Source organism: Xenopus laevis, chromosome 1S (assembly GCF_017654675.1).
Source record: "Xenopus laevis strain J_2021 chromosome 1S, Xenopus_laevis_v10.1, whole genome shotgun sequence".
NCBI classification, from domain to species: domain Eukaryota; kingdom Metazoa; phylum Chordata; class Amphibia; order Anura; family Pipidae; genus Xenopus; species Xenopus laevis.
In genome coordinates this window covers 105,037,256-105,053,548 of record NC_054372.1, presented here as the reverse complement: position 1 = coordinate 105,053,548, position 16,293 = coordinate 105,037,256, and the positions used below count along the sequence as shown (strand labels likewise).

The following is a 16,293-nucleotide window of genomic DNA, read 5'->3' as shown; positions in this document are numbered from 1 at the left end:
TTGTTAGGTTCAATTTGTCTTATCTTCTATCATGTTATTTCTAGGCTGTGCCTTCCAGGGCAATCTATGGACCGGTGGGGTATGGTCAGCATGTTACTTTAAGTGGTAGCTATAACCCATCAGTGAACCAAACAGTAAAGGATTTCATAGATAAGACCAATAACTATTTTTTTATTAAAATGTCTAATCCACTTTGAACTGTTGGATTCCATTTATGTAAGACAATTTTGGAAAATAAATATATAATGGATACAATTCATATACTTTAGTTGCATGTGCACACTTGTCTCAGATTGCATTTTGTGTTACATTTTATTTTTGAATTATCTTAAGAATGTTCATTGTCTCAGGCCATTACATTGTTCTTTTTAACTGTTTAAATTTTCTTTAACTTTTTCAATTTGGCTATGTACAGGCAGCATTACTTACAGAATATTCCAGTATGGTGCAGCCTGTACTTGTGGCATTCCAGCAGCAGCTACAGACGCTGAAAACACAACATGAAGAGTTTGTGACTGGCTTGCAACAGCAGCAAATCCAAATCCCAGTGATGGAACCCATCCCAGAGACACCAGTTCCTGCACCAGCCCCAGTGCCTGTACCTGTGCTGCCACCACCAGGTTGAGTGTGATTCTCCCCAGTGCAGATATTTGTTCTATAATATTTATGAGAGCAGACCTGTGAAATAGCGATGAAATTTGCACATGTATAATCTCTGTTAGGGACACACTTATTAAATTGACAATTATTCATCAATTCAAAAATTAAGTGTTTGAAGTGTTGGTTTTTCTCCATCTAACCTGTACATGCTCCAGGCTGATATACAGAATATTGAAGTAAAGTAGGTGGGTAGGTATGCTTGACTTGTATGCCAGTTATTAGTTATTGTTCTGATCTCTTGAGGAATCTATAATGTTGTCAGTATTCACTTGTTACTTTAATTGAGGGGGATTAATATTTATGTGAATGTATATGTCAAAGGACAACAAAAGTTTACATATTGTTTTAACGCTCTGTTTCTCCCTGCTCAGAGGAAGTAAAACCCACAATGGCTATCCCCACCCCAGCAGAATTCGAACCTCCTCCTGCCCCTGTCCCAGATCCGAATGCTGGGGGAGGTCGAGGACCACCACCACACGAGCAGAGCCCACATAACAAACCCCCATGGTTTGATCAGCCACAGCCCATTGCACCATGGGGACAACAGCAGGTAAAGACAAGAAAAAGCGTCATGCCAATTTCATGAAATTCGAGTGCTTTGACTGTATGCTGTTAATTAAAAATATATTTTTGGAGGTTAAGATTTAATAATTATCTGAGGCAGGGGTCCCCAACCTTTTTTACCCGTGAGCCACATTCAAATATAAAAAGAGTTGGGGAGCAACACAAGCATGAAAACGACGTCCCTTAGGGTGCCAAATAAGGGCTGTGATTGGTAATTGTTGGACTGGTAGCCTACAGGAGCTCTGCTTGGCACTATATTTGGGTTTTATGCAATTAAAACTTGCTTCCAAGCCTGGAATTCAAAAATAAGTACCTGCTTTGAGGACACTGAGAGCAACATCCAAGGGGTTGGAGAGCAACATGTTGCTCACGAGCTACTGGTTGGGGATCACTGATCTGAGGGAATATAGGTTGTGTTCTATATGTTTTATTGCCTTGCCCTCTGTACTGCACTACATTGTATTGACTTGCCTTACTAAAAAATGTGCATTCTTCTATAACGTACTTATAGTTTTTCTTTCATAACAAGCAACATATAGCCTTCTGAAAACAGAAGGTATTTACTTGCCTCGTGCCATATACATACCACTGCCTTAATACCACAAACAAGAGGTTAACTCTCACATGAGGCTTTATGGACGGAGACATGTAAATCACTCCTTTATGTCCTTTTGGCCAACTATGCATTCAGAACCGCTGGGTTTATAGCACAGATACAGCCTAATAGTTCAGAGGCTCCTTTTAGCCCATCTCATCCTAACCAGGCTATGTTCTCTGCTTCCTTCATGACTAGAAACTAAAAAAAAAAAGTGATCTATTTAATCTCACCTTTTTAACAAAGCATCCATGTTGTAGAAACATGCTATTCGTTTGTACCTTCAAAGCTACAAACCTGCTCATAATAACATAATAAATAAGTCTTCTGCTTGAGTCACTTTTGCCTCTGTCCTTTCATTCACTTTCGACATTCAAATACACTGCCACCAGACTTGCCTCTACTCCTGCTCCACTAGATCTACCCTTTTCTGCCAGACCCCACCCTGGCTGCCTGTCATACATAGAACTCATGCAACACACTAAAAAAAACTTAACATTATTGCATTACAATACATTACCTCTCTTATTACCAAGTACACCCCAGGCATAACCTTCTGTCTGTGCATGGTGTGTCCAGGACTTTTTGTGTGTTGCAACCATCCTCTAGAACTACACTCCATTCCATGAGACACTCTCATAGCTTCTACACATTATAGCCTGTAATCTAAACCCTCGCCAATTTAACAACTTTCATTCTGCACACTAACTACTACTGGGTTTCCATTCTTCACTATGCATTTCTCATTACTATCCTAACCAGTTCCTACAACCACACTGGTTAAATTGACCTAGTCTTCCTCCTAGGTTGCAAGCTCTTACAGGCAGGGCCTTTACCCTATTGTTTCCTGTAAAAATGCAGGTGCAACTGTGCATCTGTCCTGGTAATATGCTTGTCTGTAAATGTAAACTGTAAATGTGTATTTTATTTGTATTCCACTACTTTATATGCTGCAGAGACAATTGAGCTGTATAAGTAATAACAATGGGTGTGTAAGGTGTACAGGGCATCGTGCAGCTTTACACATTTAATATTAAATATTTTTTTCAAATTATAGCCTTGTGAACAACCACCATTCCCTCACCACTCAGCACCTCCTCACTGTCCACCATGGAGCAACAGTCATGAAGGCATGTGGAACGAACAGCGTGACCCAAACTGGAACAGTGAGCCGGAGTCAGCTTGGAACAATCAGAGAGAACCCCCATGGAATAATCAGTTTGATGCTCCTTGGAGCAACCAGCATGAGCAGCCTCCCTGGGGTGGAGGTGGGCAGAGGGATCCCCACTTCCGCATGCAACGACCTCCACACTTCCGAGGACCCTTTCCACCTCATCAGCAGCATCCCCCTCAATTCAACCAGCCTCCACATCCTCATAACTTCAATCGTTTCCCCCCACACTTTATACAGGAAGAGTTTCCACCGCGGCACCCTTTTGAGAGACCACCTTTCCCACATCGATTTGATTTTCCCCAAGGGGATTTCCCAGCAGGTAATTCCAATTGGTGCCATGTTTGCATATTATTTATGTAATATCCTTATGCACCTGAAATAGGAACTGGTAAAAAAATATAAACTTCAATTGATTTTTAAGTAGCTAAAAGGTCATCTGAAGCCCTTAAACATGATATATTTGCATGTAGACATTATGCAGAAGAAAACATATAAGCTTTCCCACGAACTATCTGCGTTCACCTCAATCACACCTCAAGTACAAGACCTGTATTGCCTCACCACTATTTATTTCATTGCATTTGCTTCACATTGAAGATGGATAGGCAATAAATATGAATGTACAACTGTCTGTTCCTACTAAAGGGACCTTATCTGTAGTATTATTTTGATTCTAGATATGGGCCCACCTCATCATCACCAAGGTCACAGAATGCCACATTCCAATATGAGTGAACATCCTCCGTGGGGTGGACCACAACACCCAGACTTTGTCCCTCCACCTCATGGGTTTAATGGACAGCCTCCTCATATGCGCAGACAGGGCCCTCCACACATTAACCATGATGACCCCAGTCTGGTCCCCAATGTACCATACTTTGACTTACCGGCTGGTCTGATGGCCCCTTTAGTTAAGGTGAGTATTTCTCCTAGGGGAAATGTATATTGACTGTGTCAGAGCTGGAAATTGATTGTTGTATTTACTTAGTGCCAGTCTATTTAGAGTAGTTGCACATGTTGATTTCTAGTGTTTTTTTTGTTTTTTTTTTACTAAACTTATTGCACCAACCTAAGGTTTCAGCTTCTCAATAGCAGAAATGATCCAGGACTTCAAATTTGTCACAGTGGGTCACCATCTTGGAAAGTGTCTGCAACACTCACATGCTCAGTGGGCTCTGTGCAGCTGTTGAGAAGCTAAGCTTAGGGGTCATCACAAATTATCAAGGAGAAAATGAGGTTGGCCTGTTATATAAGCTGATTCTACAAGATTATTAAATTCTGATGCTAGTTGCACAGGTTTCTTTGCTGCCATGTACTAATTATCTATATTAATTACTATTCAGCTTTATATTGCAACATTTATAGTCTATGTGTACTGTGTATTGTGAGTTGGTCCCTAAGTGCTGATAAATACTGGGCTGTGCATTCTCAAGTGTTACACAATTGTCACTAGGCAGGACAATGTGCATTATGGTGATTCTCATTTTCTTTGAATGAGGGGAGATCTAGTGTTTTGGCCCACCCCCATAAGGCAACAAAAGGCTAAAAATCTTGTTTGTGTGCTATTACCATTGACTGTTATACATTGAGTTAATGTCCTGTTCTACAGTAAAGGGTTGCAGCTCTTGGAAAATATTTTTTGAATAGCCATAGCTGTAAAGATAAGTGGGATGTCAATTATGTTTTCAAGTCTGAATGCTTCACTGTGCTGCTCTGATGATTCTCTTGTTTTGCAGTTGGAAGATCATGAATACAAACACCTTGACCCTAAGGATATTAGGCTTCCACCTCCAATGCCCCCAAGTGAGAGGCTCTTGGCTGCTGTTGAGGCATTTTACAGTCCTCCTTCACATGACAGACCCCGTAACAGGTGTGGAGTCAATTCCAGCAGTACCTTACAAGTTAGATATAATATCATGCATTACAATCATTGCTGTCTGTCATAGTGAAAATAGTCAAGTGTTTGAATTGTTTATCTAAGATTCTCCGCTAAATTCCTTAAAGATCACTAACAGGGTTTAGGATATCCTATTTTATGAAGAAAGTTAAATCACTGGAGGTGCCTAGTTGGTGGACATCCCCAGTAATTCTAGTTGTATACTTTTTATCCAGGGCTGGCTCTCGTCTTCCTAAAAAATAAAAAAATCAATAATCATCTCAGGGTGCTGTGTAAATGTTTTCTTTTAGTCTTCCAGACATACATCCAATATAGCAATATCTGTACAATGCTGGAAAAACTCAGGCACATTTCACATGTTCCATACACTTAAGGCTACACTGCGGTGGTAAAAGTAAAGCATTCACATCCCCATGTCCCTGACGAGTATGAGAACATGGAATCGCTATAAGGTTATCAAAAGGATGTGTTCACTTATTTCCCTGCAATTGTCCGTATCAGTGACTAATTAAATGGAAAACATTGAAAATGTTCATAAAGAAGTTTTCTTTTTTAGCATAGTAATTATATTTGCTTTATATCAGTGTCAATTTATCAGTGATGATTAATCTGTTTTCCTTGATTAGTGAGGGTTGGGAGCAAAATGGCCTTTATGAATTCTTCCGAGCCAAGATGAGAGCACGACGTAGGAAAGGACAAGACAAACGCAACAGGTAAGTAAAGAATGAATTCATTTTAAAACTAAAGTGTATGTGTATGGAAACTAAATATCTAATAGACATATGGTGCAAAATGTTTTTTGGTTTTGATTGTAAAGGTGATGACATTGCTAGAGCTTTTTGAGGAAGTGGTTTGTCCACGAAACGCGTCAAAGCCATAGAGCCGATGGGCTCTCTATGCTCTCTTGTTATATTTTAATCATTTTTCAATAAAAGGATGTTTTAACCTGCTTGATGCTCCGTGACTACGATATAATGACATTGCTAGTGGTCTGGTCATTTGATTAACTACCTTCTTTCTCCTCCCACAATTGCTATGATGTGCTAGCAAATTGCAAAATGACAGTGTCACTGACATTGATAGTTGAACTCATGTTGAAGGATGTATGCAGCAAAGTTTATAATCAGTGCTATGTTTTTAAGCAGGCCTTCAAGATCTCGGAGCCGCTCAAATAGTCAGGGACAATCATCTTCACGTTCCAACTCCAGATCTTCCTCCCGCTCTTATTCTAGATCTCACTCTAGATCGCGCTCCCGTTCCAGATCTTACTCCAAGTCAAAATCCAGGTAAAACAGGACTCTGTTTCCCAAAAATGCTTTGACAATGCACTGAATGTTGCATTCAAGTCATAATATATAAGGACAAAACACTAATAGGTCTAATTGTCATTAAGTGAATCATGCATTTTGCTAATTTGTATGGTAATTAAAATTTGCATAGTAGTGATTGAAATCGTAGTATTTTTTGCCTTTCCCCTTCTCTTGTTTTACTCCTCGACTTAAATTATTCATTGTCTTGTTGGTCTTCCTGCTTTAGGAGCAGAAGCAGGTCCCGATCATCCAGAAGTCACTCAAGGTCACGATCTCGGTCCAAATCTTTTTCACCTGAGAGAAGGCGCCGATCAAGATCTCGTAGTGCAACCCCACCGTAAGTGTGCTGTGCTTGCAATTAATATTTACTGTTTTCCACCACCTCAATGCATAGCTTAGTAGTTGGTAGAATACAAATAATGTATGTTTGTCTCTTTACTTTAACCATTATAAAGCAAATGGTTAATGTTTTCTTGATATCAATTGTTTTGATTTGTCCAGTCCTTTTAGGACATTTTGGGAAGACAAATATAAGCTAGGCATTTCTTTTGTAGCTGAGTGGAAGTTTCCTGCTGGTGTGGAACAATGTGTAGATGGTTGCCACTCTCATAGAAGGCAAACACAAACTTATATGCCTGTGCCATTGTCATTTATGTGTGTTCATGTGTATTATTTTGAAACTCGTATTGATATCTGCAATATTTTTTGCTCTAGTTTAATACTGTATCATGCATCCTTCCTATATTTTTTTTTTGTCTTCCTATACTAGCACCTGTGAATATTATTGCTATTTAATAACTTGTGTGTTCTTTTCCTATTCAGTTCCTCTTCAGGTTTAGGTTCTGGACCAGCAGGGCCTGTGCCTAATGTCCGTTTAGGAGAGGAAAACAAGGGTCACCAAATGTTAGTAAAAATGGGTAAGAAGTGATCAACCCTTTTATTTCTTAAAATAAGCAATTAAAAGAAAGTCTGGGGGGGGGGAGAAATATATATATATATATATATATATATATATATATATATATATATATATATATATATATATATATATATATATATATATGCATAATATAAAATAAAAAGTGAACAAACTAAGATGGAGGAAGGAAGAAAGGAATAGGGAAAGCTGTAATGGTGGGAAGTGCCTCACTAACAAAGTATTTACAAATGCTCTTTATATGTGCACAAGGAAGACCATTCAAACAAGCAAACAGCCCTTTTCTCCTAGTCAGCTTGGGGGACACAAGGACAGTGGGGTTATAGCTGATTCCACTAGGAGGCAGGACAACAATAAAAAAGAAAACTGGCTCCTCCTCTACTGGCTATACCCCCAGCAGGCGGAACTTAGCTCAGTTAGTGTTGTGTCTTCAGGAGGATAGGACGTTCTTTAGCTACACTCTTTATTGTTTTTTTCTAATGTCAGACACTGGGGGATGCCCAGGACCTCTACACTGAGTAGAGGATTCACACTGGAAATCTCCAGCGGGGGACCTGTCTCCGGGGTCTTAAGTGTTTTTGGCACAGACCACCCAGCCTGAACGCAACCTCCTTCCTTTCAGGTGGAGAGGAAGCTGGCCGGATGACAGAGCAGGGCAGCCCGGACACGTGAGTATGAGCTCTCTCTTGGTCCTATGCGCTCCCGCTCCTAAGAATACCCTTCTCCCTCTACCGGGTCGGGTCCATTCATACATGGCGCCAAAAATATCCCTCACAGCACCGCTCCCCCCTCAGCACACTTGCAATACCTTTTGCATACTGTTCATTGGGAACGGATGGGGAACAGAGGAGTACTCTGTACAACCAGACGGGGTAAGAACCATCACAGGTTACAGCCCGGTAAATAGATTGTTGCCTGTGCAACTCTGAGTCTCTGATGACATGCTCGCACGAACAGAAACGCGCCTCCTTACACGCGGCAGCCATCTTGGAATTAGGTCATAAGCCTCCGGGCACGGACCAGCACTCAGGTACAGCCTTGTTAGAGAAATCCTGTTCCAGCGATTTTTAATTGCTGCCACTATCATCTACGCGGCACGGAAGGGAATGTGCGCCCTTTCCTCGGTGCGTGCCGCCATCTCGGTTGAGCCTGACAAATCCACCATGATGCACAAAAGCTGCACTCTTGCGCAACCTCTAAAGGGAGAGCCTGGGGCCTTTTACCTCAGTGCGGCCGCCATTTTGGTTGTGCCTGGCGAGGTCTTTGCGTGCTTCTCTCTCCTGCTTCAGCATAAGCAGGGACGGCGCCCCGCACATAGGGGCACAAGGAGCTAGTTGGCAAGGAGAGTAACACCCCTCTCAACCCCAACAGCCACCACCAGGACTAAGCTGCTCCTCCTGCCCAGACCCACGGAGGTCAGTGTCTAAATCATTAACCCCTTTGGGGCTCATTCCTAATTTATTGCGCACAGACCTCTGTTGCCTCTAATAGGCACCATGTCTGAAGAGCCAAGCAACATCCTGTTTTTCTAGGGGAGCGCCTACAGCGCAAGTTAATTTCTGGGCCTGTGCAAAAAGTCACAAGTGGTTCCCTTCTGGGCACAAAGACCTTTTATGTAATAAGTTTACCAGGCAAACCAGACCACACAGGGGGAGCCTTCTGTTTCCAACAGGGATGCTAGCCACTGGAATACCGAGGTTAGCACAGTCGTCGCACACCTCCTTCCTGCCTGGTTAATCCTATGGTGAGGGCTTCCAAACCCAGGGCTCCTTCTCCACCTGAGGAGGAGAGTATCACCCCTCCTCCCCTTCACCAGACTGGGGGGAAGAGTGTGATCACTGCAAAGGTGAGCTTTCTTCTACTTCAGATCATGAATAGGAGGATTCACCTAGACTCTCTTTGGAGACAGTAGATTCTTGATCTCTTCAGTTTTAGAGACAGAGCATCTTCAGGAAACAGAAGTCACTGCCAACTCTTCCTTAAGTATCCATTTACTGCGGAGTTTACTGAAAAATTTTAGTCTTCGCCCTCTGTGGATGTTCAAAAACAAAAAGATAGAGAGCCTTGCGTTTTTCTCGTGAGGCGGCTCAAGTAATCAACAGACTATCGGCATTCTCCCAAAAATCCCTCTCATCAATTCCCTTCGTAGGGGGGGTTCTGTTTTGGCCCGATCTGCAAAAGATCATCCGCCAAGCCATGGGGCACAACCTAAGGCATGGAACTATTTCACGGAGGCAAGTTTTTGTGGCTCCCACTCCGAGAGCACAAGGCGAGACAGTCGTTTGCAAATAGAGGTTTTTTCAGGAGTAAGCAAAGACCAACTTGGCAAAACCTGAAACACCTCTCCAAGACCACCACTGCATGACGGTGGTCTTCCTCCACCAGACATGACGCAAATAGGGGGGAGGGCTTGGCCATTCGCCAAAGCGTGGCTCACACTCATTCAAGACGCATGGGTCCACAAAGTAGTGACTCGAGACTATCTTCTAGTGCTTCTTCTCAATCCCTCCTAATCGTTTTTTTGTCATATCCAGGCTTCTTCAGGAAACAAGCAAACACAACATTCCAAAGCGTCATTACAGCATTCTTTTTGCAAAGGTAACCATCGGTACCTCCCTGAGAGCCTCTCAAGGGATACTACTACAACACTTTTGTACTACCCAAAAAGGGACAGATCAGTCCGCCCTATACTGGACCTCAAGGAGTTGAACCAATTCATTCACCCATGAAGGTTTAAAATGGAGTCCCTCCGATTGGTCAGCACAGCAATGTCTCCAGAGCAGTTCCTCATATCCTTCGACATACACTTACACCAATGGTGCTTTGGAAACAAAGCAAGTTCAAGACACTATCCGTACTCAACATTCTGGAATTCTATAAGAGGGTCTGTCCAGGGGGCTATCCCTACGCTCACTCAAGTCGCAAATCTCAGTGCTATTGGTACTCTTCCACAAATGACTAACATTCTTCCAGATGTCAGTTGGAGCTCAGCGCCTTATCATGCCAATCGTCATACTTAAACCAGGAAATAACTGTTCCAACATTCTGCTAGGCAAACCCAAAGGAGCGGCATTGCACACCTTGGATTCTGTTGGGGCTTTGAACTTCTACCTACACAGGGTTTGTGACATTCGCAAGGCAGACTCTCTACTAGTCCTTCCCTCAGGGCCACATCAGGGTGCTCCGGCTACCAAGTCGACCATCTCCTGCTGGATCAAACAAGTTATTCAGAGAGCCTACATCGCACAAGGTCAGCATCCACCTCATTGACTTACTGCACATTTTACCAGGGGTGTGCAAGGCAGCTACGTGGACCTCTTTCCACTTCTTTTCCAGATTCTATCATCTCGTTTTCACAGAAATGCGTGGTGGTTTTCTTCTACTTTGGCCTTTTCCACTTAGGACTCATTCTTCCACCCGGGCTTCTAGGGGACAGCTTTGGTATGTCCCCACTGTCCTTGTGTCCCCCAAGCTGACTAGGAGAAAAGGAGATTGTGTACTCACCGTTAAATCTCTTTCTCTTCAGTCACTTGGGGGACACAGGGCTTCCCTCCCTGGAATGAGGCCTTGGTTCTCTTCCGTCAGACTTTATGGAGTGTTCTTAGTTTTAATGTTAAAGTTATGACTCTCCTGTTGACTTTGGTACAAACTGAGCTAAGCTTGCTGGGGGTATAGCCAGTAGAGGAGGAGACGGTTTTCTTTTTTATTGTTGTCTCCTGCCACCTAGTGGTACCAGCTATACCCCACTGTCCCTGTGCCCCCCAAGTGACTGAAGAAAGAGTTTTAATGGTGAGTACACAAAATCTCCTTTTCCCTGGACAGCCAAACCCAAAAGACCAAGTCCAAGTCAATCAGGTAGATGTCATCTGTTTTTGAAGATGATTCATCTCTTCTTAGGTAGAGATGGGAGTGAAAACAAGATAGGGTGCGCTGTGGATGATATCCCATAGTCCAATGCTCCAGGTGTCCTTTTGTTGATCCAAAAGAGTCTCCTTTCCTTTGGAACTTTTGCTATCCCTGCACCCAGACCAGTGTGTCCAGTTATTTGCATCTTTTTGATATGGACATCACTGTAGCTGCAAGGATCGTTTAATGGCAGGATGTCTGTTGTCCAAGCTTGCACCTACACAGTTGCAATTGTTGTGTGTTTCAACATCCAATAACATAAACAAATATAAATGCTTGTTAAACGGCTTAAATTTTTTTTTTTTTTTTACTCGGGTAGAGTGAGTCAAGTCATGGTGTTTATTTACTGTTGTAGAGTTGGACTCACTGTGGCACTAGTCATTGTGTACTTAGAATACTTATGCAACAGATATTTTATATCAAATTAAGTGGCATATTAAAGAATCTTTTGGTATATATATTTAAGTAAATATTGCCCTTTTACCCTGAGCCACCATTTCCTGATGGTCTCTGTTCTGCCTCAGAGATCACCTGATTAGAAATACTACAGCTGTAACAGGAAGAAGTGTGGTAGTAAAAGACAAAACTCTGTCTGTTAATTGGCTCATGTGACCTAACATGTATTGGTTTGTTTGTGTGCACTGTGAATCCTACGATCCCAGGGGGCAGCCCTTATTTTTTTTCTATTTATGATTACCCAATGGCACATACTATTAAAAAAGTATATTATTATGAAAATGGTTTATTTACATGAAGCAGAGTTTTACATATGAGCTGTTTTATGCAATATCTTTTTATAGAGACCTACATTGTTTAGGGGTATAGTTTTTCTTTAAAGCATAGGTGTAATATGGCATAGGAAGTGGGACTTTTAAAAGGAACATGTTCATGTACAGTCTTCTCTCCTTTATATCAGGATGGAGTGGGGCAGGTGGCCTTGGTGCCAATGAGCAGGGAATCCAGGACCCAATTAAAGGAGGGGACATTCGGGACAAATGGGACCAGTACAAGGGTGTTGGAGTCTCACTTGGTGACCCATATGAAAATTACCGCAGGAACAAAAGCTACTCCTTCATTGCCCGTATGAAAGCCAGAGATGAAAGTGAGTGCTGCCAGAGTTTAACAATTGCTATGTAAAAAAATGTTTCGCCCACCATGTTTTCTACGTTTAACCCACATCCAAATTAGTATTGGCAGTAATTTTTTTTAGCTGATTAGTAGCCATTATACTCTATAAAAATTGGTCATGTTACCCGACCATGTGGCTTCATGAGACTGACTTTACTGCTATTCAGGGGCGTATTATCTGCATTAATTAATTTACGATTAATTTATCAACAGATTTAAAAGCAGGAGGACCGTTTCCCCCTGGTGCAGCACCTCAAGGTAAACAATTGAAATATATTTTGTAAATTTAATATCTTTCTTTGGGGAAGTATGAAATAAAACATATTATTTAGGCTAGCTTTATTGGAGACCTTCCACTACAACATAACTGTTAATTTTGAATCTGAGATGCATGCTATGTCCGATGTGGCCCCCCTTCAAGTCGCTGACTAACTCAGAGTTAGAGAGCTGCAAAGCAGGAAGTTGGGTTCTGTTAGCTATCCATTCACTCCAGCCTTTATAGATTACATTTTTGGCTAACTAACTATATTAGAAACATTTTTTTATTTTGCATAGGCTATCTATTTACCCAGTTTTTATTTTTACACTGAACTGTTTCTTTAAAGGACAAGGAAACGACAAATAAGACTCAACTGTCAAAAAACAGTTAATCTCCCTAGGCTCATTCTGTTGAAAGTAAGAAGCTAGGAGGGAAGTAAATATAATGTTTAGGTAGGAGCTATAGTGGTCTATAGTTTGCTGTAGTTGTAATTGCTGGGGTTTTCTTGTCCTTTTAGAGCTGGGGTCCTGGTTGTATGAAGGTTAATTTAACCCTTGCTGCAATAGTTTTGTAGCAAAAAAGTTTATGGTTTTCATTTTAGGAACTTACTAACATATAGGGTCATTTTGCCAAGTGCAGCTGTGGTCACACAAAAACATGAACATCTTGTCTTTGCCTTCTCCTGGCACATGAATAAAAGACATAGCTTGTATATCACTTTTTGGTGCAAAACAGTTGTGTTCAGAATAATAGCAGTGTGTTTAAAAAAATGAGTACAGCTCAAAATCCTTAATACCTTTTGTTTACATACACACCAATACATTGGGAACACTGCACATTTTATTCCAAATCAAAACATGAATAAAAATGTAAAATGTTATTCCTTTACAGAAAGTTCCAAAAAAATAGCAGTTTCTGCATTCTTCTTTACAAACCCAAACATTCACTATAAACTGAAACATGTTTCAACATTTTGCTTTTCTTTGAATCACTGAACTGATATTTAGTTGTATAAGCACTGTTTCTGAGAACTGCTGCACATCTGTGTTGCATGGAGTAAGTCCACCAACTTCTGACACCGGTTACGTTCCACATTATTCTGTATTTCTCGGTTTTGCATTTTTGATTTCATCCCTCAAGTTTTCTTAAGGTTAGGTTCAGGCATTGGGCTGGCCACTCCATAACATAAATCTCGTTGGTCTGGAACCAAGTGTTGCTCGTTTATTGGTGGGTTTGGGGTTGTTGTCTTGTTGAAACACCCATTTTAAAGGCATTTCCTCTTCGGCATAAGCTAACATGACCTCTAAGTATTTTGATGTATTAAAACTGATACATGATCCCTGGTATGTGATAAATAGTATGAGAAACATCCCCATATCATGATGCTTGTGTCTTCACATTGTACTGTGCCTTGAATTCAGTGTTTGGGGGTCGTCTGACAAACTGTCTGTGGCCCCTAGACCCAAAAAGAACAATCTTGCTTTCCAGAGGCGGGCCAGGCAAGCCGGCTCGCCCCCCCCCTTCCCCCCGTCACACGCGCATGCGCAGTAACGGCGCTAGTGCGCATGCGCAGTAACGGCGCTAGTGCGCATGCGCAGTAACGGCGCTAGTGCGCATGCGCAGTAACGGCGCTAGTGCGCATGCGCAGTAACGACGCTAGTGCGCATGCGCAGTAATGATGCTCGCACATGCGCAGTAACGCTGCTCCTGCGCATGCGCAGTATTGCTTGGGGCGCATTGCGTACGACAAGTTACAGGTGAGTCTGGTCTAAGGGTAGGCAGAAGAGGTAGCTGCCCAGCGCCCCCTAATCGTTGCGCCCTAGGCAGTTGCCTCTTCTGCCTACCCCTAGTTCCGGCCCTGTTGCTTTCATCAGTCCACAAAATGTTGTGCCATTTCTCTTTAGGCCAATCAGTGTGTTCTTTGGCTAATTGTTACCTCTTCAGAAGGTTTTTTTTTTTTTCCCCCCCAACAATGGGACTTTGCCGGGGCTTCTTGCCGATAGCTTGGCTTTACATAGGCGTCTTCTAATTGTAACAGTACTCACAGGTAACTTTAGACCTTCTTTGATCTTCCTGGAGCTGATCGTTGGCTGAGTCTTTGCCATTTTGGCAATTCTTCTATCCATTCGAATGGTAGTTTTCTGTTTTCTTCCACATCTTTCAGGTTTTGGTTGCCACGTTAAAGCATTTGAGATAATTTTGTCATCTTCTGCACATCTTTATCACATCTCCAATCAAAGTATGCTGTTTAATCAAAGTATGCTGTTCCTCTGAACAATGCCTGGAACAACCGATTTTTACTTAGATTTTCAGAGAGAAATGCACTATACCCAGCATGCACAACATTTTCTGCCTTCCTTCCTTAAATAAGGCCCACACTGCTTTTATTTGGAACAAGCCTCAATTAATGATTCAGTTACACAGAATCAGCAGCATGCATTTCATGACTGTTGGTTTTCTATTACTCTACTACACCTACTAGTAAATTACTTGTCATGTAGAAATACAATTTCTACTAAAAACAGTTATTGATTAGGTTAGTGATGTTGAACTGATATTATTCTGAACACAACTTGTCAATCTTCTCTGTGCTCCCTTCATAGCAACTGAAAGTTACTCCTTTGTTCATCTTACCCACATTGATTTTCTTATTGTCCTAAATTAACCCGAAAAAGAAAATAGCCTGTTTTGCAGCAACATTCTCATCTTGGGACGCATTATTGTTAACTCATTTTAATTGTGTTTTTATTTTCTCTTTAGTGAAACGAGAGGGGTCAGATCCGCAAGAGCAGGAATGAAGCAGAGGACTCCATGTAGCCTGAATTAATTACTAAATACGAAATGGGGCAAATGGGTACTTGAGATGTGCTCCTGAACACCCCACTCCCACAGGAAACTGATAAAACAATTGGACGCCAAAAAATTATTTGATGAACTGTTACCAGTTAAGTCTGTGAAAAGATCAGTATTGTAAAACACCAGAGAAGACCCCCCCCCCCATCTCATGGAATACTGATGCTAATTTAATAATCCTACAAGGTACTTAAAGTATAGTAGTACTGTATCTGCTTGCAGCCTTAGCATCTTTGAATGGGGTTTATTCATTATCGTGGGCCAAACACAAGATATCTATAGCTGACTCAGAACCCCTGCAAACAGTGTTGATACATTTTGCATCTTGCAAAGCCTTATGGGATTAGACTGAGAATAGGACAGACTGACTTTTCTTCCTTAACCTTTGCTATGGCTGCAATTTCATCACCTGCAGACTTTTCAAATCTTCACTTCAGATTTGTTTTGCTTTTTGAATTGAAGCAGAAGGTTTTGGCTTTTCATACAGCATAGTATAAGAAAGCAGTACTGGCCCAAATCAGTTTAGAGCGAGAGGAGAATTGCTCTATATAAGTTTTAAGGGACACTGATGTAAATTATTCTGCCATTGTATCCCTTAATATTGATCACAGTTGAGTCTGTGATAGGGGTGTTTTTTGCATCTTCTGTTTATATGTGTGCATCTTTGCATCATCTCATCTTTGCATCTCATTATTTTTTGTAAAATAATAAAAAAAAAATGTATTTCCAGTATTGAAATTCATTGCATTTATATCACAAAGCCTCTATAGGGGGTTTCCATTGGCAACAAGTTGTTGCACCTTTGAAGTTGTATTTCTAGTTGCTTCAGAATTGGGAAAACAGATTAACAAGAAAGAGGCACTATATATGTCTCATCCTGGCCAGTTTCTACAGTCAGTTAGCCTTTGGGGCTGATAGTATAATACCTCATTAGGCTTGTATCATTGTTCAAAGCCCAGTTATGCTTAAATATTTTCATACAGGTGCCATCTTGCACTCATTTTTGTTCT

The 16,293-nt window shown here is 41.5% G+C and overlaps 1 protein-coding gene across 2 annotated transcripts in view; it reads left to right on the top strand.

The window, feature by feature from the left end:
- The window catches only part of cherp.S (calcium homeostasis endoplasmic reticulum protein S homeolog), a 30,127-nt gene extending 14,115 nt beyond the window's left edge, over positions 1–16,012 (top strand). Inside the window, exons 8-19 of one of the 2 annotated variants that reach the window (XM_018239813.2) lie at positions 416–620; positions 1,032–1,210; positions 2,877–3,312; positions 3,671–3,909; positions 4,730–4,863; positions 5,517–5,603; positions 6,036–6,176; positions 6,427–6,537; positions 7,023–7,117; positions 11,960–12,145; positions 12,385–12,429; positions 15,191–16,012. In XM_018239813.2, coding sequence (XP_018095302.1) covers positions 416–620; positions 1,032–1,210; positions 2,877–3,312; positions 3,671–3,909; positions 4,730–4,863; positions 5,517–5,603; positions 6,036–6,176; positions 6,427–6,537; positions 7,023–7,117; positions 11,960–12,145; positions 12,385–12,429; positions 15,191–15,228 — 1,896 coding nt within the window. In that variant the 3' untranslated portion in view covers positions 15,229–16,012. 2 annotated transcript variants of the gene reach the window in all.
- Positions 16,013–16,293: the final 281 nt, after the last annotated feature.